The 23,351-nt window shown below is 36.0% G+C and overlaps 1 protein-coding gene across 1 annotated transcript; it reads left to right on the top strand.

The window, feature by feature from the left end:
• The first annotated feature begins 6,115 nt into the window (after positions 1-6,115).
• On the top strand, positions 6,116-22,619 carry LOC132548408 (uncharacterized). Its single transcript, XM_060212273.1, has 16 exons — positions 6,116-6,378; positions 8,941-9,008; positions 10,197-10,292; positions 10,619-10,756; positions 11,508-11,570; positions 11,870-12,017; positions 12,877-13,018; positions 14,367-14,550; positions 18,208-18,370; positions 19,126-19,193; positions 19,495-19,587; positions 19,860-19,982; positions 20,339-20,401; positions 20,510-20,660; positions 21,081-21,222; positions 21,788-22,619. The coding sequence occupies exons 1-16, from the start codon at positions 6,198-6,200 to the stop codon at positions 21,984-21,986; spliced, it is 2,022 nt and encodes a 673-aa protein (XP_060068256.1). The 5' UTR covers positions 6,116-6,197; the 3' UTR covers positions 21,987-22,619.
• Positions 22,620-23,351: the final 732 nt, after the last annotated feature.

The following is a 23,351-nucleotide window of genomic DNA, read 5'->3' as shown; positions in this document are numbered from 1 at the left end:
CGAATTTGTTTTGGACACTTTTAATTAATAATGCCAGTTTGAACATTTCTAATCAAAGTCTTGATTAGGATTATTGAACTGAAGTACACCTACCATGATCTGTTCTGATACAAAGAAGAAATAATACTGTGTGACGTTTCGATGACTGTACTGTCGTATTCAGAAAAAAAGATCAGCACAAAAATTTTAGTTTACAAGATGATAATGAATCTTCCACACCTACTTAGGTGGTCGCAATGTATTATCTAAGCGGAATTTCATCGTAGATCATAGGTAAAAATCGCATCACAAATATGATATATGATAGAAGTACATACTAATGCAGCTGTACTTTATACCGTTAGATACTGTTTCAATATAGAGGGTATTAAGTATATTTGTTATGTCTTCAAAAGCATATAAATCGTCAGTATACTAATAAATTATCAAACTATGGCAATATATATATAAAGATTTGCACGGATATTCACCAAAAAGTTCTTAAATATTAAGACCAAGTATTCCTGAAGGGTAAGCGTCTTATACTTCATCGACGATGTCTTGGCCAATCCAAGTACATATAATAACGTTTCTTTAAATGATAACAAGGTATACAAAAACGGAACCAACAGACAAACTAACGAGCATCAAACACGTCCAGCTTTATTTCGCACAAAGAAATGAATTATTTCTCAATGAGATCACGATGACGACCGTAAAATTTTCCCATGTTTTTCATAAATTTGAATCATTTGAAACCCGGTGTTATTTATGAGTTGACGACGATTTGCATGAAAATCGTAATATTTGAACAGGTCCTTGAATATCGAATCATCTGCGACATGTAAACAACACAGCTTGTGGCTGCAGCGGTGTTGTTTATCTCGTTTTTCATTAAGGTGATGGACTTTTTATGCCTTCGCGAAAGTATTTCCAAAGCAATAGAATGTATGCGTCCCATCTTCACTGTTACAATCAAACGGGTGTACATTGCTCAATACAAACAGGAAGGTTCCCATTGTTCGTTACTATTGGTGTCTCCAAAATGGAAAGACTACAACCATTAATATGTACAGAGTAAACGTAGAAGTTCATTGTTCTATGATTAAATAACAGTTGTTGTTGTTGTGACTTATATTGATTTATCAAAATGTGTAATTTTGCTCAGTACTTTTTTCATATATAGATAAATATATCAGCAGGAATAACACAAGGGGTATACTCTGAAAAAATTAAACATGGACGAACTGTCAGAAGTTCTATAAGCTTCTATTTCCTCTGTGGCATTAACAGCTGATGTCAATTTAACGTTTAGGCTTGACGTACCCTGCTTCGGATAAATGTGAGCCCTTTACCACACTGACGAGTTCTAGTTCTGTATGATGCAGATTCATTCATTATTTGGCTAAGCTGTAAATTGTCATGTATTAACAGATGTTATTCTTTTATGTGCTTTTTTACCATTATCTTTATTCCCCCGATGACAGAGCAATATTTGGGATATTTTTGCAGCTAAATCCTTACTCAAACATTTCATATCTCAAAGCTTAAGTCTGTTTTGTATAGAATTTGAAGAAGAAAATTATATTTTTTGTCCAGAGAGTTTTTAGTATTAACAGAGACATGACCGCTTACCATCACTTTGATTCTCTTCAAAATAAATCTGTTATAGAGTCGTTTTATTGACATACCATGTGTCTAGGTTGTCTCCAAGAACCTGAATACATAATAACGAATGCTTTCAGATCTGATGTTATTTCCTCTCCTCCCTCGGCTAAACAATATTTTACGATGAAAGGACCGATACAGCATTGCACAGTTAGCATTGCATAACGATATTTCCAATTGTTGAGTTTCGCTACAAATCACATTGCACATGGTGAGGTTTTCACTCGTTATGCATGTATGTTGAATATGGGACTAACCACAGATGAGTGATTGTTTAAACTGTTCAATATTTATTACTTGTAATTTCAAAACATATTTGTAAAAATTCTATTCATTTTTAATTTTCATGTTCCTTGTCCACGACAGATGGCCAGACAAATAAGAACCCACCCTTGCTTGTTCATTGATGCTGCTTTTGTGTTGGTCATGGGAAAGGGCACTTTGGGAAGATGGAAATGAGATTGAACAAGGAACCTGTCATAAACAATATCAAAAACACACGAAACATACGAATCAATCGTTCCTTGACACAATGTATAAGGCCCAAAACATGTCTGTGAAACCAAGTTTTCTTCTCTTTTTTATTGAAATCTTACTTGCACCATAATGGACATTGTGACTTTCTATTACATTTTCTTCATAAATCTTCATAAAAATTCACTAATTGAATATTTCAAATGATTGTCCTTTCGTTTACGTGTGAGATTGACTGTTTTGAGGCGCCACCAAGTGGTAATTGTTGTAAACAGTGGTAATTCTGAACTGCAATAAGCCAATAAACAGGTCAAACGGCCTCTACACTTGTTTCATAAACTGAACTGTTGTTGACACCAATGTTGTATGTGTGACAAATAAGAGGATTAACGATGATCGCATATAATGTTTTTGCAAGGTATGTAGTCGTTTCTAATAATGATAAAAAAGGATGAACGACCTATTGGCATACAAAACTTCATTTAAGCTTTTCGCTTTTTTGTATGCAATCGCTTAAAACTTTAACTTTTTGGAAAAATATATTCATTCCTCAATAAAACTTTGATATGTCAGCTGTATAGGCTACAAGCTCAAAAATCTAAAATAAAAAATCAATTCAATTCATATTCTGTTTCAATTAAAAGCAAAGAATACTATAATAAATATCATATTTCAAGAAGTACTGTTATCTGTATTTTTTACTCTAGTTTTTCAGTTTTTGGGCATCCTTCTATCCATTCGTCGTAAATATCTCAAAGAGTGTGTACAAAATGTCTAATAAACTCAAACACCGATTTAGATTTGTGTACCTTCATTTTATCATAAGACATGCTAACCCTACCGAGTCGATGATCATACATAAATTATCAATGATTTACCAAGGATATTAACATAGCTGTGTATGTGGGATGTATGTAGTAATGTAGAAGAAATAGTATCGACTTTTCATGTACTCACATGTGAAAAACAGCAAGGAAATATCGACATATCTAAGGAATCTTTGTTAAAAGTCGATTATCGATTAGACAAGACAAAATACGATCACAAGAAAAGTTTACAAGGACCTTTGAGGAAAATGTAGAATCCCGAGCATTGAACACATCTAATTCAATTTCAATCAATATAAAATAGTTCCCATAATGACGTGAAAATAACGTGGCAACGAGCATCTAACCCACGTCTCGATACCTTGTGATGTTATTTCATCTGTCAATCCTCGACATTTGCCAAGTCGTCATGATGTTTGTAACAGATCAAATCGAATCAATTGCGATATGCATGTTCTTTCAAGAAATCAAAGGTTAACAATAGAGCAAGCAAAGTCATCACGACTATTAAACAGTTTGGAGGAAAGCTGGCCTTGTTGATTTCATTATGAGAAAAGATCATGGTAAGAGGCTGGTTTCTGACTCTGATTTGTATATCCGGTGAATATGGTCAATAGTTTTACTAGTTTTTAAAGGCAAGATATCATCAAGATATCAAAAACGGAAATTTCAATACATGTACTTAGTTAAGTGTTTGTTATATGATTTGACAAACTCTTCAATAAAGTCAGTCTTACATGAAAACACGAGCCATCCTAGAGAAAGGCACAGTCTGCCAACAAGTGTAGGTCAATGACTGGTGAAGAGCTTACCACTAACACCCAACCGCAATCAAGATGTTGGCCTTAGCAACCCCAACCAAAGGCCTCCCAGTAAGCCATTATCGTCATTGAAGTGTGTAACGTTATCATTTTGTTTGCTTATCAACACATGACTATAAGACGCCATCGTTATTTTTTACTTACCGTATTTTTGGCTATGGTAAATTATGTATTTCGACTAACGGTCTTTTATAACGTTATTGAGTTTTCAGCCAAACCCTAGAGTGAATATATCTTTTTTACAGCGTTATATGACTTGTTTGGCGTGTGTGGCGTCTTTTGCGTGTATTATTGGTATTTTGTACGTTTTTTTACCACAAAATATTACTTTTTTTGCTTACAAAAAGCATAAAGTTACATTTTTCACGTATAAATATGCAATGATGACAAAAAATAAAACTTTAGCTGCTGTTTGATGGTGTTGTTTGCTGCTGTTTTGCTGTCGCTTGCTGTTGTTTGTTGCTTTGTGCTGCTTGTTGCTGTTGTTTCCTGTTGTTTTAGTGCTGTTTGATGAAGTTTTGCAATTGTTGTTTGCTGTTGTTTGGTGCTGTTTTTATCGTGTTGTTTGCTGTTGTTTGCTGCTGTTTTGATGCTGTTTTTTTGCTGCTGTTTGCTGTTCGTTGCTGTTTGCTGTTGTTTACCGCTGGTATTTGCATGCAAAAACTGAATTTTTGGTGTTTCTAATGTCAAAATTTTAGCATTGTATAATTTTACTTACAAAATATTACTGTTTCACATTTTATACTGACAAAAACATATTTTTTTTTAAAATGTACACAGAAAAATATATACATCTTACATATCTTATTTGCAATCTTTACGTTAAAAAACATCTGTGGACTCAAAATGTTTAAATGTTTAATTTTAAACTTTTCTAGTATTCAGTGATATTTTAATGATGGGTACGGCTCCCACGATTTGTTTACAATTATTGGGAATATTAAGGAAAGAAAAGAAATAAATTAGCATTAGTTCAGTAGTTAGGCAGGCCAAAGAAGTTCGATTCCAGGATAGATGCCAACGATGTATCCCCGAAAAACAATATCCTTTCGAAATCAGCGAAATAAGAGACTTTCCAACATACATATGTTTCCACTTCTCTAGGTGCATTTTCACCTATACGTCCGGAATTCCATTTCCCGAACAGACATAAAAAGATATGATTTGGCTAGTCTAGATCACCTACCCGACCACGTGGGTTTACTGTTGCGTCTTCTGCTCCTCTCATAGTAAGACAACCCCGCCTCCCTGTGCACTTTAATATAGGCCAACACAAGTTATAATTATAAACTAGTAGCTTGTTTCACATTTGTTGTAAAATACGCAGAGTTGATAATTTAGAGGAGGTTTTTTTTTTGTTCTTTACTAACCAAAATTTACATACAATGTTTATATATCTATTTCCTACGATATAAAATGATCGGAATAGTACAGTACATATTATTTTCAGTGCAATATAACCATGGAATAGATACTACTTTAACATTAGCATTTGATAATATATCTAGACCAATGATGATTTGATCAAAGGCGTAGATGTTATACAATAGAAATAGTGTACATTTCAAAGGAAGCTGGTCTCGCTATATCTGCACCCCTGGAACATTTTATAGCAAAATTGAAGGCAGAAACGAAGTTATTTGATTGGTCAAGATTAATGTTCATGAAAAACAACTGACCATTCACAGACCGATACGTCCTTTTGATGATTACAAAAGAGCGACACATACACAACTACAAAGCCAGTGCAGCGTACGTTTAAGAGACCTCGAGATTCGTTTGATATACATCAAAGAATCAAACTTTTCGTTTTATCCACAAAATGGTGCACATAGAACCTTCAGTTTTACTATGAAATGCAGAGAGTAACCGTAACCCCTGGAGCATAGAAGATGCCAGTCCATGAGATACGTCAAGAGAACCTTTTTTTTTCTAAATTAATTCATGGCTTTAGTTCATGGCTCACTGAACTTGTATAATCTATATCGAGGATGGTTTCGACAAAATGACTTAATTCCTCACTCTAACAATTCTCAAACAGCAAGAAAAGAACGGGTATAAACGGAAATAGGTCAGAGTCAAGTTCACCCGCGAAAAAATAAGACTTTTCGTTTTTGTATACAGTGTTCCTTAATATGAGTGGTAAATTAAGTTATTATTTGCTTTGATTTCATTTTGCAGTTTCAATCTCTTTTCCCCACAGCAAAAGCCTCCGTTGATTGTGCTATGTGTACCCACGAAATCCGTGACATACTAAAATTAATTATATACTTACTTTCGCTTTCACTTTCAGAATCTATTTCCGGTTGCACATTTACGCAACTGCGGTAAGGGTGACGGGTGATTATTCGGATTTGCATGCGGTACAGTCTGCAGTTTGTGTATTTTGTTGTCAAAACATTTAAAACCATAGAAAGTGGACAGTGTGATGCCTATTGGAGCTATTTCAAAGTCAACCAGATTGATATTTGAACAGGGCAAACGATTGCTCCTGCCGAGTAGTCTCCCTTCGTGTTCCCGTTCAAGCATGGCCAGCTGCAATCCTGTCACGGAGTTGTCAGCAAGACAGATCCTAAATGATGTTGATAATTTCGTCTTTGACTGCGATGGTAAGACACTTATTCATCCATCCGTTATTTTAATATCCATTGTGAAAAAGATGCCGTTGAATTCGTTAAACGGGCGTTTTAGTGAGTCAAATATCTCATTGATAACGTGAAGATCCGGGATCCTCCCACAGATTATTCTCTACTATATGCTGCATTTCGTAAATGCCCGATAACAAACGTTAAAATTCACGATATGACCCTTCGAAGGCATACATGGCATGACAATTCGGGATCCAACAGTCTGCAGGCACATCTTTGTCCAGGGGCAAGGATATATTGTTTGTCCCAAAACTGCAGTCACTCCATTATAATTCTTGTTTCAGTTGAATAAGGCTTAGCACATTTGTTTGTTTGCTTGTTTCACTGATATATAGTATTTATAAATTCATTGTTTTGGCTAGAATGTAATGTATAATAACTTCTACACATTGAAGCTTTTAGGATCCAACGGTGTACTTATCCACATACATCATTGAATATTACATAAATCTGTATGTACTTAAATGTATGCTTAAAGAGTGAGTTTCTGGTACAGGTCCTAGTGGTCTTCTGTCAGATTGAAGGTTCATTCTCAAATTTCTTTTGTTCACATCACTTCTTAATGGGGGCTTTGAGATTGTACAATACATCTTAGATTTCCTGGTACCTATCTAGTCTAATCATAAATGTGTTTTTTGTTTGTGCATTGACAACACTCCCTCATAAGTTATACAAGCAAATGTATCAGTAATAAACATCAGCTAATTTTGCACACCAAGTAAATTTTAAAGTATTTGAAGCTATAAAAATCAAAATATACTTAGTTTAGGCCTTTTTATAACTTTAGCCATTACCGATCGTCAACCTATTTATGCTGTGTAACGGTTATTGCCAAGGATTACAAAGAACATTTACACATTATATGTAACATACATTTTCCAAGGCATAGGCAAGAATTGGAAGTTGTCTAGAACAGATCACTGACCAATAATCTATTATCAGTTTTTGTGATTGGTTTTTTCTTCCAAATTCCCACTAAAAGTAAATTGATTCTTAGTTATTGGGACTATGAACTATGAATTGATAATTTACGTACATGTATATATTAAGGAATGATTTCAAATATACTTTGTTTGCTTCACTCAATAAGCAATAAATATCTCTTTCTGAAGTTATAAAGTACAGGGACGTAGCTACCAGGGATGTATAATTAGATGACATTTTTTCACTGGCGTGAAATAAGGAATCGTTTCAGTGTAGACTTTGAGCAACCAAATTTACAATAAAATTTTTCTACTTCTGAGATAAAAGGCTTAAGTATTTAGTGTTGTATATACCTACGGTATTTTACAAAATCCTAACAATATTTTTAAGCTTTTAATTCTGGTCAGGATACACGAATTGTGTAAAGGGAGGTAACTCCTACTCATATTGTGTCCATATTGTCATTGCAGGTGCATATGTAATATAGCCTTGTAATGACAGTCCACGCTGGCTGTATTGTGACTTAATTTCTCAATAAAAAATAAGTCAGAAAGATTAACATTCAGTTTACATCACCCACATTGAAGACATGTACAGAACATTTGCCATAAACATTTAAAGAATTATACATTTTTGGAATTGTACGTATATATATGTACATGTATATGTGTATGTTGCTCAGACCAGAGACCAATTTTCAGTTCCTGTCAGTCTCCACCTGCTTTGGACATTTTGACCCATTCTGTCCAGAAATTAAATACAGATTTACAAATTAACCTGACTTCCAAATATTGGTTGACTTTTGTCAAAACTTGGTATCTCCACAGCCTAATGACCTGGCATGATCATACTTGGTCCCTTAAGTTATTTGGGAACTGGATTTTAATAAAGTGTTTCAAAAAGTCATTTATCCGTGACTTAAATTCAACTCAGTCTAAGAAGTATAAGTAATTAATGGATTTAACAAAATCTTATTTGGAAGACACATTGATTTATATATTAAATGATTGGATGTTCTTTCCTCTAATATGTATTTATTTTCATTCTGGGTTTCCCAAGGGTTTGGTCCTTGGACCATTTTTTCTGTTTCAATGCTACAGTTATGAACATTTTTTAAAGGTTTCTTGAAAATCTTTTCGAATGGAATGCCCTCCCATCCTAATCTGGCCTTTAGTACTACCTTTTCTTCTTCTAAATATTTCCTGAGTCCCTACCCCTATACATTTACTTTTTCTTTCTCAGCATACATGTATGCAACAATCTCCAAACCTATCAATATATTTTCATTGTTCTTTTCAAGTTGGCAAATATTTAGAACTGTTTAAATATTGTATCAAACATATTACACAATACTGTCAGTTGTTTCAGAGGGGATGATAATTTGCTATTTTTTGTACAAGTACATTAAAATTACAACGAAATTTTAATATGTTACATAATGAGATATGCGTATGAAATATTCTTTGCACCCATGTTACCAAATTTAGATTTGATAAGTATATCAATCACAACAGTCTCAAAAGTAACTAGATTTGTTACACATATATTTTGATTGTGTAAAACTAAACTGTATATAGTGTGCAATTTGATACTTTTCAGGTGTCCTATGGGATGGTTTAACTGCTATTGACGGCAGCTCAGAAACATTAAAACGTCTGAAGAATCTGGTAAGAAGTATATTATAATGCAGTGCATGAGATGACTGTCATTGGAAATAAAAATGTACAGTGTACATATGTATATTGAGCATAGTACTGGTAGTGTAACCCAGGAAAATACTAGCTGCAATATACCTCTCGGCTAGAGAGAACTTCTCTTCAGCTCGATCAGTTGAGTGTCAGTCTAGTACACCGGAGGTCCCAGGTTTGAATCCTAGTGGAGACATTCAAATAAATAATGACCTCTGTTACATTGGTGCCCATGTAGGAATTCGAGGAGAATACTTATCGTTACTTTTGCAAGAATCGCTGTAACCCCCAGAAACTTGAGGAAAAGTTATTTCTTGGAGAGAGGAGTATGTAACCCTGGTAAATACTAGCCACAATACACCACTCAGCTAGAGAAAACTTCTCTTGAGTTCAGATTAGTAAGCTAGAGGTCCTAGGTTCAAATCCTATCGGAGGCATTGAAATAAACAATGACTTCTTTTACACTAGGATTGCATAGTTTTTGTACACATTGATTATAAAATTATCTTTTACCTGTATGGATATGATATTTCTACATCAGTCTGATCATCAACACATTTTAAGCTGATCTTAACAAATTTAATACACTGTAAAAGAACATCTAGCTCCGCAAATGTCTTTTTTTTCTGTCATTGCTTGGAATCAAACTAAAAGAGGATCTAATCTGATCTAGGCTCTTTCTCCACCAACATACATATACAAGCACGGTAATACCCAGTACTAATGTCAATTGTGGCTAATAAATCGGTTGATTCAATTGTCTAATTAATTTAAATTCTTCATTGGTCACTCTAGAATAAAGATGCACAAAGATTAATATTTCATTGCAAGGACTTATCTGTGCATGGCATTTACAATAAAAAATGTCTACTTATTTCCTTGATCAGTAATTTGTCTTCGGGTTCAGATGTTTTAGTCATTCTAATTGACATTTTGTCATAGTGATTGTACATCTGAAAGTTCAGCCTTTTCACTGCCTGTGGTGTACAATTTAGAAAGTTTCTTTCATTCTATCAATTAGATTCTATGTAAGAATTAAATAATCTGTTCTTGGTTTTTACTAATAGAATACACGTACATAAAAATATGATTAACCTCATATAAAATATTAACACCTTTTTCTTTTACAGAAAATACCAAAATGTTGTCATAATTTTCTGTTCCCAGGGTAAAAAAGTCTACTACATTACCAACAACAGTACTAATACCAGGAAGAAATACAAGGAGAAGTGTGAGAAATTGATGGGTATCCCTGTTACAGAGGTAGGTGTGTCTGTTAGGGGAAATTTATACAGTGCTTAACTTTCTCATTTCTTGAATCTGTTTCATTTATTGATAGTACTCCCAGTGATCAGCCAGCATTTATTGATCTGGTACAGTAGATTTACTTATTTTGTTTTAGGATGTGTCGCTCACAACAACATTATTAAAAAAGTTACTGGCGTAATGTAGGGAATTTTCTTCAGTTTCTGAAGGAGTATGTTATACCTGTCAAATGTGAAAATCTATCTAGGAACAAATAAATAAATGATATAGTATAAACAATATAGTATAAACAATATAGTATAAACAATAAAATTGATTTACAGGATGAAGTTCTGTGTACAGCTTATGCTGCAGCTCTGTATCTCCATAACAAGAAACACAAAGGCAAGGTGTATGTGGTGGGAAATAGGGCCATGGGGGAAGAACTTGACCAGGTCGGCATCAACCACACAGGAATAGGCGTAAGTAGTGGTCAGCATCAACCACACAGGAATAGGAGTAAGTAGTGGTCAGTGTCTACCACACAGAAATAGGCGTAAGTAGTGGTCAGTGTCTACCACACAGGAATAGGATCTGTCCAGTTGTCTACCTGATAATCAGTCTGCCATTCCTGCATCTGTCCATTTGTCCAACTGATTATCAGTCTGCCATTCCTGCATCTGTCCATTTGTCCAACTGATAATCAGTCTGCCATTCCTGCATCTGTCCATTTGTCCAACTGATAATCAGTCTGCCATTCCTGCATCTGTCCATTTGTCCAACTGATAATTAGTCTGCCATTCCTGCATCTGTCCATTTGTCCAACTGATAATTAGTCTGCCATTCCTGCATCTGTCCATTTGTCCAACTGATTGTCATTCTGCCATCCTTGCATTACATCTGTCCATTTGTTCATGTGATAAATATTAAGACTTTTATATGAAACCTTTCTTTATAATACTGAGATCAATATTATAATACTGAGATCAATGTTATAATACTGAAATCAATGTTATAATACTGAAAACATTGTTATAATACTGATATAAATGTTATAATACTGATAACAATGTTATAATACTGTGAACATTGCTATAATTTTCTGTAACTCTACAAAAATACATTTTCAGAGTTCAGAGATGCAGTTTTTAGTTGGGGACAGGAAAATACCATCCTTAGGTTTACAAATATATACCGTATGTATTATACTTACCAGAATGTGTTTTTGTTTAGCCGGATGTTGTAGGAGATAAGTCCATGTTAACAGATTTCGCAAAGACAGAACTTGACCCTGAGGTATGTAAATTGTATGCCTATCTTCAAAAAATCATGCCTGATATCCATTACAATACTGTTAATGAATTAAAATGGATTACCGCAGGTATATTGTTAAAAGAAACATGTAAATTTTATATAAACAATACTTGTTTGCTATTTGTAGTAACAATATTGCTTAGCAATTTTTAGTAACAATATTTATAAGCTTTTTGTGACAATATTCTTCATATCATATCTAAGAAAATTAAGCTTTACTTAGATAATAAGGAGGGAGTGTGTCATGTAAAATTTTTTATCAATTTTGATCTTTGTTCCAGGTAAATTGTGTACTGGTTGGATTTGACCCTGACCTCAGTCTCAACAAAATGGTCAAAGGAGCATCATATGCCAGGCAGGAAGGCTCACTGTTCCTAGCCACTAACGAGGACTCACATCTACCCCTCAGGTCTAATGTGACTATCCCAGGTAACCAGCTCTTCACAATAATAGTTTGGTTAAGGGATTGTTTGTAACAAACCAACCAGAAACATGAATTTCCCATGGAAGTGGAAGTGAACTGTAGTTTTGTCTCTAAGACAAAAGCCTGTGCAAATACCCTCAATTACTTATTAGGTCACATAACATATTGTTTGTTACTGGTTCTTATTCTCATTCTAATGATTTTGTGTCTGGGCAATAACTTTTGAACATTGAAAAGACTTCTTAAATAAAGTTGCTGTACACATTTATCACCTACAACTGATGTACTGTGCACTGCCATTAGGTCATTATGAACTTGACCTAAAGATCAGAGCTCGAGGCCATAATATTTATTCAAACCATGACCCAACTTGAGATAAATCAAAACTTATGTTCATCAAAATGTACAAATAGTGATGAATATACGATATTTTGCTTGGTCTTAGTAATGTTTTTTAAAAACCTTTAACCGAATCTGATGGAGAACCAGACTGTAATCATATGTGCAATAACTATAATATTTAGTAAATATACTTGTCTATACCATACCTACCAAAACTTACCAACATTGTTAACAGTAACACAGTGACAAATGAAATTCATGATGAAGAACAGTATATATTTGTTCGAAAAGGGAAACTGATGTTTTTGTTCACTGAATCAAATGCCTAGTTTTCAATAGTTTTTAGATTTTCTAATTGTAGTTAAGAGTTTTCAGAGTAATGCTCATTTTTTCCGTAGATCTTATTATAAAAAAAGTGACTTTGTGTCATAAATTGTATATGTTGTGTGATGTATTGTCAGTTTCCAGATGAAGTACATGCACCTTATCACATCTTTTATTGTACATTTATCTCCTAAAAAGGTACAGGAAGTATAGTTGCTGCGGTGAAGGTGCCAGCCCGCAGAGAACCTATTGTTATAGGCAAGCCCAACCCCACAATATTTAATGTACTGAAAGAAGCTCACGGTCTCGACCCTAGTAGAACCATGATGGTGGGAGACAGGTAGGTTTGCAGAAACTGCGATGAATGTCTTTAATATCCATATTTTATAATTCATTCCATTAATGTATATGTCTATACCATAGGTGATTTCTTGTTTAAGATGACTGTTACTGCAATGTTATTTTTTAATATTATTTAACTTTATTCAAAACAAAAGGATAGATGCTGAATTGAAATATTTAAAGATAAGCAACTCAAAATATTTAAGATTTTGTAGAGATATCTGAGTGTTGTTTTATTTCAACTTTCAGTCACTTTTTCCATGTCAGTGCTTGTTTTGTTTCCTCATGTCTATATACAACACAGACATTGTCCTAGCTAAGAATGTGAACTCATGTCATCTCCCCTTGTCTATATACAGGTGTAACACAGGCATTGCCCTAGCTAAGAATGTGAACTCATGTCATCTCCCCTTGTCTATATACAGGTGTAACACAGGCATTGCCCTAGCTAAGAATTGTGGACTCCATGCATCTCCCATTGTCTATATACAGGTGCACTGTGAACTCATGTCATCTCCCTTTGTCTATATACAGGTGTAACACAGGCATTGCCCTAGCTAAGAACTGTGGACTCCATGCATCTCCCCTTGTCTATATACAGGTGTACTCAGGCTGTCCAGCATTGCTAAAATTTCTAAAAAGTCCTAATTTTTTTCAGTTTTGCTAAAATTCCTAAAAAACTGAAAAATTCAAAGGGAATTCCTAAAAAAAGCCCTAATTTTTCACTTCAGTTCCTACTATTTTTTATATTTCTTACAATTTACTGAAAATGTTTTCATTAAATTCATACTTAAAATGTATTTTAATGTAGTCTGTAGTTCTAATTCAGGGTAGACAATGAAAGGCAGTTGACCAGTGGATCTATGTACCCAGATTGTTATTGGTTGTGACTGAGTGACAGAGGTGTGATTCTTAAGGTCACAGCCAACAGCAGCTGGGACACTGAAACCCTGGAAAACACCTTTCCTGCAATTAAGGCATTGTATGTTAGTTTCTATTTTGTCAAATTTGCAAAGGTAAGTCAGTTTAATGCTTTCATACTCCCTATTCTTGTTACAAAATTCCTAATTTTAGCCCTAAATTTGCCCTAAAATTTTGTAATTTAAGCCCTAAATTTAGCCCTAATTTTTTGTCAAGAAGTGCTGGACAGCCTGTGTACTGTGAACTCCATGCATCTCCCCTTGTCTATATACAGGTGTAACACTGACATTGTCCTAGCTAAGAATTGTGGACACCATGCTTCTCCCCTTGTCTATATACAGGTGTACTGTGAACTCCATTCATCTCCCCTTGTCTATATACAGGTGTTCTGTGAACTCCATGCATCTCCCCTTGTCTATATACAGGTGTAACACAGACATTGCCCTAGCTAAGAATTGTGGACTCCATTCTTTGCTGGTCCTGTCAGGGGTTATGAAACAGGAAGACGTGGACAGAGATAAAATATCTGCTGACCCAGAGATCACACGGAATCTTCCAGACCATGTCGCAAATTGTCTTGGGGACTTTGGAAAACACATTCCAGAATCACTTTGATGTTCGTAGAGAATTAGAAATCCTTTTATTTATTTAGTATGTTAGATATAATCATAATGATGAGTTTCCTGTACCTTTCTGTGGTAATATTTGTTCCTTCCTGGATGCAATATGTTCAACAGTCTGTACATGGACAACCACATGTCATTGTTTTTATTTTGTGAAAATATATTAGGAAAATAAAACATGGGAAAAACCACATTACTATTATGCAAATTTTCGTCACTTTTATATTCTAAGTATCTGGTGTTGACAAATTTAAAAGATAAAAAAAAGAAAAAAAAACATACACCCTTTCCAGGGCATAACATATACACCAGTCCAACGACAGAACAGTATACAAACAACCAGAGACAGAACAGTATACACACGTCCAAGGACAGAACAGTATACACACGTCCAGAGACAGAACAGTATATGTCCAGGGACAAAACAGTATACACACGTCCAGGGACAGAACAGTATACACACGTCCAGGGACAGAACATTATACACACGTCCAGAGACAGAACAGTATATGTCCAGGGACAAAACAGTATACACACGTCCAGGGACAGAACAGTATACACACGTCCAGAGACAGAACAGTATACATACGTCCAGGGACAGAACAGTATACACACGTCCAGGGACATAACATATACACACGTCCAGGGACAGAACAGTATACACACGTCCAGGGACAGAACATTATACACACGTCCAGAGACAGAACAGTGTACACACGTCCAGGTACAGAACAGTATACACACGTCCAGGGACAGAACAGTATACACACGTCCAGGGACATAACATATACACCCTTTCTAGAAACAGAACATTACTCCTGTCAAGGGAACAGAAAATTACACACCTGTCCCGGGAACAGAACATTACACACTTGGCCAGAAACAGAACATTACACACCTGTCCCAGGAACTGAACATTACACACCTGTCCCAGAAACAGAACATTACACACTTGGCCCAGAAACAGAACATTACACACCTGTCCCAGGAACTGAACATTACACACCTGTCCCAGGAACAGAATATTACACACCTGTCCTAGGAACAGAACATTACACACCTGTCCCAGGATAAGAACATTATACATATGTCTCAGGAACAGAACATTACACACCTGTCTCAGGAACACAACATTACATACCTGTTCCGGGAACAGAATATTACACACTTGTCCCAGGAACAGAACATTACACACCTGTCCCGGGAACAGAACATTACACACCTGTCCCGGGAACAGAACATTACACACCTGTCCCAGGATAAGAACATTATACACCTGTCCCAGGAACAGAACATTACACACCTGTCCCAAGAAGAGAACAATATACTGACGGTCCGGTACAGAGCAATATGTGCCCAACCAATGCCAAAAATAATTCATTATTGTATCAAAGATATGCAGATATTGAAATTAACGAATGCCTGTCTAAATGGCACATGATGATAAAGTCTACCATGTTAAAAGAAATCGAGAGAAAACAATGAGATGATTTTATGTCGAGCTGAAGATTCCGGAGAGAACACAGGGCAATACCTTCAGTATCTTTTGAAAACTTCATCGAATCAAAATTTTGCAAAAGAAGACATTTATTATGATGATGCAATCGGAATTCAGTCAACTTCGAAATACTGTAGAGAGCCAAATAATGGATAAAGCGGCATCATACCGCAGTTTTGTCTTCATAGTACTCTCAGTGATGGTGAGGGCCTGAAGTTTGAAACCGAATGGGAGACTCAGAAAAATTAAAACTGTTCGAAAGAAATATCGAAATCTAGATCTAGAGGTGCACTAGCCTCATAATTAAATACATTTCGTAATTTGTATGTATTGATAATTTCAGAAGAACGTCAGTTATACAGTTTAAATGATATTAACACCTTATATGCAGATGCACCAGCAGTGTATAGCAGGTTTTAGAACCAAGCTGTATGAAGATAATCAACACGAGGAATATAACAGGTGTAACCCGGGTAAAATAGTAGCCGCAATATACCACTCGGTTAGAGAGAACTTCTCTTTAGATCGATTGGCCAGAGGTCCCGGGTTCGATTCCTAACGGAGGCATTGAAATAAATAATGACCTCTGTTACATTTGCCATGTAGGGACCAAGGAATATTACTTAGCCATGCCCCACCAGCATCACTATAACTCCTAGAAACTCGAGGACAAGTTATTTCCTAGAGGGGGAGTATGTAATCCTGGTAAAATACTAGCCGCAATATACCACTCGGCTAGAGAGAACTTCTCTGGAGTTCGATTGGTTGAGGGTCAGCCGTGTAAGCCAGGGGTCCCGGGTTCGATTTCTAGTGGAGGCATTGCAATAAATAATGACCTCTGTTACACAGGGACCGTAATTCTTTTTTTAAAAAAGGTTGAATATGACTTCCATACAAGAAAAGCAAAACTTAACATTATCATTGCAAACCATATCACGTTTTCAAGAAAACTGGTTAACTGAGGGGCGAGATCTCGGGACAAGATTAAAATCCAGAAAAAGGCAATATCTCTTTCAAAAATTATTGAATCAAGCTGATGTTCATGTCATGGTAATACAACTTACCAAGTTTCAACTTATATCATTTGCAAATGTTGGAATTCTCTGTAAAACCGTTCAGATAAATGTAATTTCTATTGAAATAAGAGTATAGATGGTTTGTATGATGAAATGTATCACAGACAAACCACGAGGACTGGCAACTTTGGTCCCTAGCATCAATAACGAGTCATAGAGCGGCGGAACAGCTGTATGATGAAATGTATTACAGACAAATCACGAGAAGGACTGACAACTTTGGTCGCTAACATCAATAACGAGACCTAGAAGGGTGGAACAGCTGTATGATATATTTTAATTCATCACTGGTATCTAGTCCATACTGTGACGAGTCATTGAAGATTGTGCGAAAGGCACACAAGTGAATAGCGCCTTTAAATACTTATTTAGAATTAAACACAGTAGAGCCAAACAATTTAATATTCCTTCTAGGACTCGTCGATGATAAGGGCCTACGTTTTAAAACCTGGGCGGCGACTGAGAGGAGAACCCAAAATGATAAGGGGAACATATGAAAAAAATCTAGATCGGGATATACACATTTCCCATATTTCTACTAATTTCGTATTTTTCATATACGTAACAGATGTATGATTCAATTTTCATATGCATCAATTGGTTTATACGATATGTATTGCTACATTGTGCGCCTTTTCTACAATTTGAAATGTGTTATAAAGATAAAGTGATGAGAACTCAAATATATTTCTGCTTGTTGCACTACACAAAACATGTGACAAGTTTATCAAAGTTAACTTTGGTTAGAGTCAAACTTTATGGTACAATTATACAACGTGTTTATGATCGACATGTCAACAAGGATTTGTAGCTTTCAGTATTGCTTAAAACAGAAACATGGTATCTTACTCAAATAAACTAGAATTTACATACAACATTATTGACAGATGATAAACTTTTATTGTAGTGCATGGTGAGGTGAATTATTCCAATTTTCTCGTTCACTGGTAGGTTTAATAGTGATGCACACTACCATCATGGGCATCCAAATCGTCACTGATGTAAGTTTATATATAGCACGCTACATGTATAGTGCCGTGAACAGTAACACCACAATTGTACGATACAGAGTCTGCCCCGTGAGAGTTTTTGCATGCTAAGGTCGTACCACAACAAATCCAGCGCAGTAAGAACAGACGACATTCTTGAAAGTATGGCGTGTACAAAAATGGATGTAAAAGTCGCCGAAGAAATCATGGAATCAACGGACAACTTCGTATTTGACTGTTTTGGTGAGTTAAACATGTAATGTAAACAAACAGATCACTCAAACGAATATTCCAAAACAATGGTACCCGGCTCCAATAGCTATCGCGATCATTCACACTGTGGAACATAGATCGCTAAATACGACTGTCTGCAAAACGACATTATCTTGTTCGCACATATCATAGTCTATATGTTTAAGTCCATGCGGGTACATTTTCAACCATTGATAAATAATTTCGTGATGACAGACTTGCACATCTTTAATTTTCACGTATACATGTACATGCATAATCGGAATGAACTTACATAGTTTGATGGCTTGAAGCACATATACTCTTTATAATTTACGTGCCCCTTGTGGTGAGGCCGCAATCTATTCATTCCCACGTTCGCGTTGATACACTCGCACTCTCGCGTATACCGGCCACGTTTTGTTTTATCTTAACTCGAAATTTCGAGTTAGTTATCCGAAATTTCGAGTTAGTAATCCGAAATTTTGAGTTAGTAAGTCGAAATTTCTGATTACTAACTCGAAATTTCGAGTTGCTATCTCTATATTTCGAGCTGCTATCTCAAAATTTTGCGTTGCTATCTCGAAATTTTGCGTTGCTATCTCGAAATTTCGTGTCAATATCTCAAAATTTCGGATTACTAACTCGAAATTTCGAGATAAAATAAAACACAACGTTGCCGGAATACGCTTCCGTAGTAATTCATCTTATTGTGTCATTCCTAAGTGTATCGATTATTTGAATACGAGAATTTGGTTTCTGTACAGGTGTGTTGTGGAAAGGAGAAGCGGCGGTCCCGGGTAGCGTGGAGACTATAGCTCTGCTGAAATCACGGGTTTGTCACTGTATATTATAACAAAAGTCAAACCAACACACATCACTCGCCCATACCTTCACATATGTTTATTTTATTCATTTAAATAGATGTTACATAATCTTTTAGTGTGTTATGCGTATTGTACGACTGACTTAATAAAGCCCTGTATAGTATGTATCCAGTTCGACTAACGTGCAATGTGACGGTTGTACACATTACATAATACATGGATTTATTGTGATGTTTGTTGATATTCAATGGTTTGATATTAATGTTAGCATTTACCGCTTCTGTTGATTCTATTGATCATGATTTACAGGGAAAGAAAGTTTTCTACCTAACAAACAACAGTAACGATACAAGACAGTATTACGTCAACACGTGTCATCGCTACGGATTTAATGCTAATGAGGTAGGTCGGTGAAAATTGACGTCATCAACACGTGTCATTGCTACAGATTTAACACTATTGATATAAGTCGGTGAAAATGACGTTATATAACCAGTCATATAGATAATTAGCATACGATATGCCGCCGTCAAGCCACTCGGTACCTTAATATTTCTTTCTGTGCTGAATTTCCACTCTTTGTGTCTATTCTGGCACCCTGGCTGTTGCGAGGACGTTTAACTTCATAGAATGGCAATGTAACATTCGACAGATGAGTTTGTTTGTATACATAGGACGAGGTCTTGTGCACAGCTTACCTACACAGTCGGAAGTTTACAGACAAAGTATACGTCATTGGAAATCCAGGTATGGCGGAGGAGCTAGACAGGTTTGGAATACGACATACCGGTCTTGGGGTAAGTGATTTATCTTCAAAGTGGAATCGTTGACTGTCGGTTTTCTTAGTATCCAAATTGAGCCTTTTTTCTATAGCTAGAATTTTATCACAGAATAACATTTTTTTATTACACACATGTAATATGACTTAGCGGACATCTGATTGGTTGAGAGTTCCCATAGGTTCCACTGTGACGTCAAAGCTTCATGTCGTCATTCGTGGCAAAACTGACATTTAACCAAAAGTATTTAGTTTATAACCTATATCACGTGCACATGTCCTATCACTACTAATGAAATATCATTTAGAGACCGAAACAAAATTTGAAGTTTGATTTCAATTTTACACTCAGTAATTTATCTTTCACTGTTACAGCCCGATATTGTAGGAGACCAACGGAGGCTAGAAGACTTCATTCCTACAGAACTGGATCCAGAGGTGAGCGAAGAATGATATGTGAAAGTTATTCGTAAGATACTGAATATATAGGAAAGAATAAAAATATCTTTGTGAGGTAGATAAAATACAATGAGTTGTAATGTTTAGATTGGGTGTGTACTTGTGGGATTCGATCCAAACATCAGTTTCACAAAGATGGTGAAGGGAGCGTCTTATGCCAGACGCCCAGACGTCCTGTTCCTTGCCACAAACGAAGACACACACCTACCACTGGACACTGAGGACGTCGTTGTACCAGGTACGTCATACTAACCTCTCTAATGTTTCTACCTTGATGACGTCATTGTGCCATCATAAGTCAAATAAGGTACGTTACAGACACAAACGACCGTAAATTTATATTTTTTAAAATTTTGTTACGAGAAGACAGTTCAGAACGATTTCATATTTTAGTGTGATTCTAGATTTGTTGTTTACACGTGGTAATGAAAGGATTGAAGATCAAAGCGAACACCCGGTATCTTTACCCTTTGAATTTCTGCTGATGACAGATGCCTCATAACGACACAGTATGAATTCGATTAAAAGTTCGATCCGATTAGACTTCAGTTCATAAGTTCACTCTGAGCTAAAACAATGTAAAAATAATCGATTTGAGAATATAAATCCTGTGTAAAATAGCTTTCTTTGACTTGTGTTGTGTATCTTTTATTGCCAGGAACTGGATGTATTGTAGCGTCTATCAAAGTTCCCGCCAGGAGAGACCCTATTGTCATTGGAAAACCGGAAGCCGCTATCTTCAATGTCCTTAAGGAAGCTCACAACTTAGACCCAGCCAGAACCATGATGGTTGGAGATACGTACGTGTGCATTCGCACTCGATTTAAATTTTAATTTAATCCCAAAAAGTGTTCAACTGGTAGATAGTGATGTGCCTCATTTTCGGAATAGGAAGCATTGTCTACAATACGTCCCATTCAGTATGTTCATATTCATTTTTGTTGCTTGATACAGATTTGAATAGAAGTCCGTAATAGAAGCCTCGTTTTCTATTTTTATTAGCGAATTTGCTTGTATTTGATGTAACTTAATGCCATCAAGGTGGAGATTCGGTGAGGGCGGGGGTGAGGGTGAGGGTTGGAGTGAGGGTGAGGGTGAATATGGGAGCCACTATTCTCAAACAGTTGACTGAATTACTTACATGTTTTTCTTTGTTGCTTTCCCACTTTTATGTCGCTAAAATATTCCACTTTGTATGGTCCAGGACGATTCCTGAAATACATTTAGTGTATTTTTCAGAAGTGTTTATCAGTTGTTTTTAAGGTTTGATAGAATTGTTGGCTTACAGTGTTATATTTTTATTTAAATCCATATTTGAACAAACTTAATTAATACCCTGTGATATGGCTGTTCTATCTTTTCCAGCCCCAGTACTGACATCTTGTTGGCAAAGAACTCGGGCTTGAAGTCCTTGCTGGTTCTCTCAGGGATCACCACACAAACAGACATGGAGGCCCTGGTGACGTCATCCGATCCCGTGACGAGGAGGCTTATTCCGGACTTCTACGCTGAGAACCTTGGTGCACTGGGGCAATGTATACAACAGCTGGGAGAGGAAAACTAACTATCTGGCATGACATACAAATATTATGACGTCAGAATAAATTACAGTCCTCCTGGCCTATGTGTGCTGGACTAAGGTTTGAAGGACACTACCAATGAAATCTTTATGAATAAATGATCTCAGATTTACACGACTACCACAAACTAAATGTTATATAATGTTGAACACTTACAATATTATTGGCTAGACAATGTTCAACTCTAGATTGCAGGTGGAAGACATTGTGGATGGACTTTTTATCCCTTGGGATTGCCAACCTGCTTGCCACGTTTTGGTTCATACTCATGTACTTACATTGTTTTGAAACTATCATAGGAAATAACCAGTTTTTATTGATAGGCTTGATGCACGCGCCCATCTAGATTTTCACATTTCTTTCATCACTTTAGATTTTCCTTAGTCGCCTCCTAGGTTTGAAACCAGGTCCGGAGCATCGCAAGGACAAAACAGATGTATGATGCAGTTTAATTCATCTTTTGGCTCTCCTGTATCTAACTCAATGGTGCTTTTCACTTGTGTGTCTTTTGTATAGTATTTCGCTGGTGAACGTCCTGAATGTGACTGTAACAACAAAGGACGTCTTGTGTAAAGCGTTGCAATTGCCTACAAAGAAATACAATGTTGATACAGTTAGCTATGTTGTTTGTTTTTGTTTTACTTTTTGTGGCATGACAATGTCCTCACAACAGCTTGCTATGAAGAGAGTTGGCCAGGAAGACGCCATGGACGGCAAATTGTTTAAGGAACGAATGTTCAGAGTATAGCAGTAGGAGGGATTTGCCCAAAATACTTTGTTCTGTACGAGTCCACACGAGTCGCCTCTGAAGGGGACGCATTATATCAGGTCCTGTTATCTGTTGATGGTACAAAACGTTGCAAAAGTGTGATGAGATTTGGGAAGTGACCGGTCAAGGTTAAAGATTGCAATATTATGGACGTTTTGAAACATAGAATTTATATAACAGATACCTCTCGAACCTTTCAATATATTTAGTTCATATTCAGCTATCATCATTGTTTATAGGCAAGAAATCATACTGTTGTTGTCCTAAGACCCCTCTTTCAGATAAATCTACCACAAACGTTTTAGATCGTATTCGTCCTTCAGACTAATTATTGTTTGACAGAACCTATTTGTAAATACTAACATTTTCATGAATTACGAAAATGAATGGGATGTTTATTAGGATATGTTCATGTACACACAGTTTACTGGTAGTGTACTGTCCAGTTCATATGAAGTCATCCTTTAGTGATCATTTCCGGTCGTCTCCATCTCTATATATAAACTGAAGCTCGCGTACGTCCTGTATCGGTACAACATCGGAAGCACCACTCTGTGACCTTCATTGTATGTACCACGTG

The sequence above is a fragment of the Ylistrum balloti genome, unplaced genomic scaffold (genome assembly GCF_031769215.1).
Source record: "Ylistrum balloti isolate Yb309-2 unplaced genomic scaffold, AGI_CSIRO_Ybal_v1 Utg370010, whole genome shotgun sequence".
Lineage (NCBI taxonomy): Eukaryota > Metazoa > Mollusca > Bivalvia > Pectinida > Pectinidae > Ylistrum > Ylistrum balloti.
Note: the sequence above shows the minus strand (reverse complement) of the source record. Positions and strands in the feature narration are given on the sequence as shown.

Coding starts and splice junctions, on each gene's coding strand:
- LOC132548408 (XM_060212273.1), top strand. CDS start 6,198: ATGCCTATTGGAGCTATTTCAAAGTCAACCAGATTGATATTTGAACAG. Junction 18,371..19,125: donor CTTCGTATTTGACTGTTTTG/GTGAGTTAAACA, acceptor GTTTCTGTACAG/GTGTGTTGTGGAAAGGAGAA. Junction 19,983..20,338: donor TACGACATACCGGTCTTGGG/GTAAGTGATTTA, acceptor TCACTGTTACAG/CCCGATATTGTAGGAGACCA.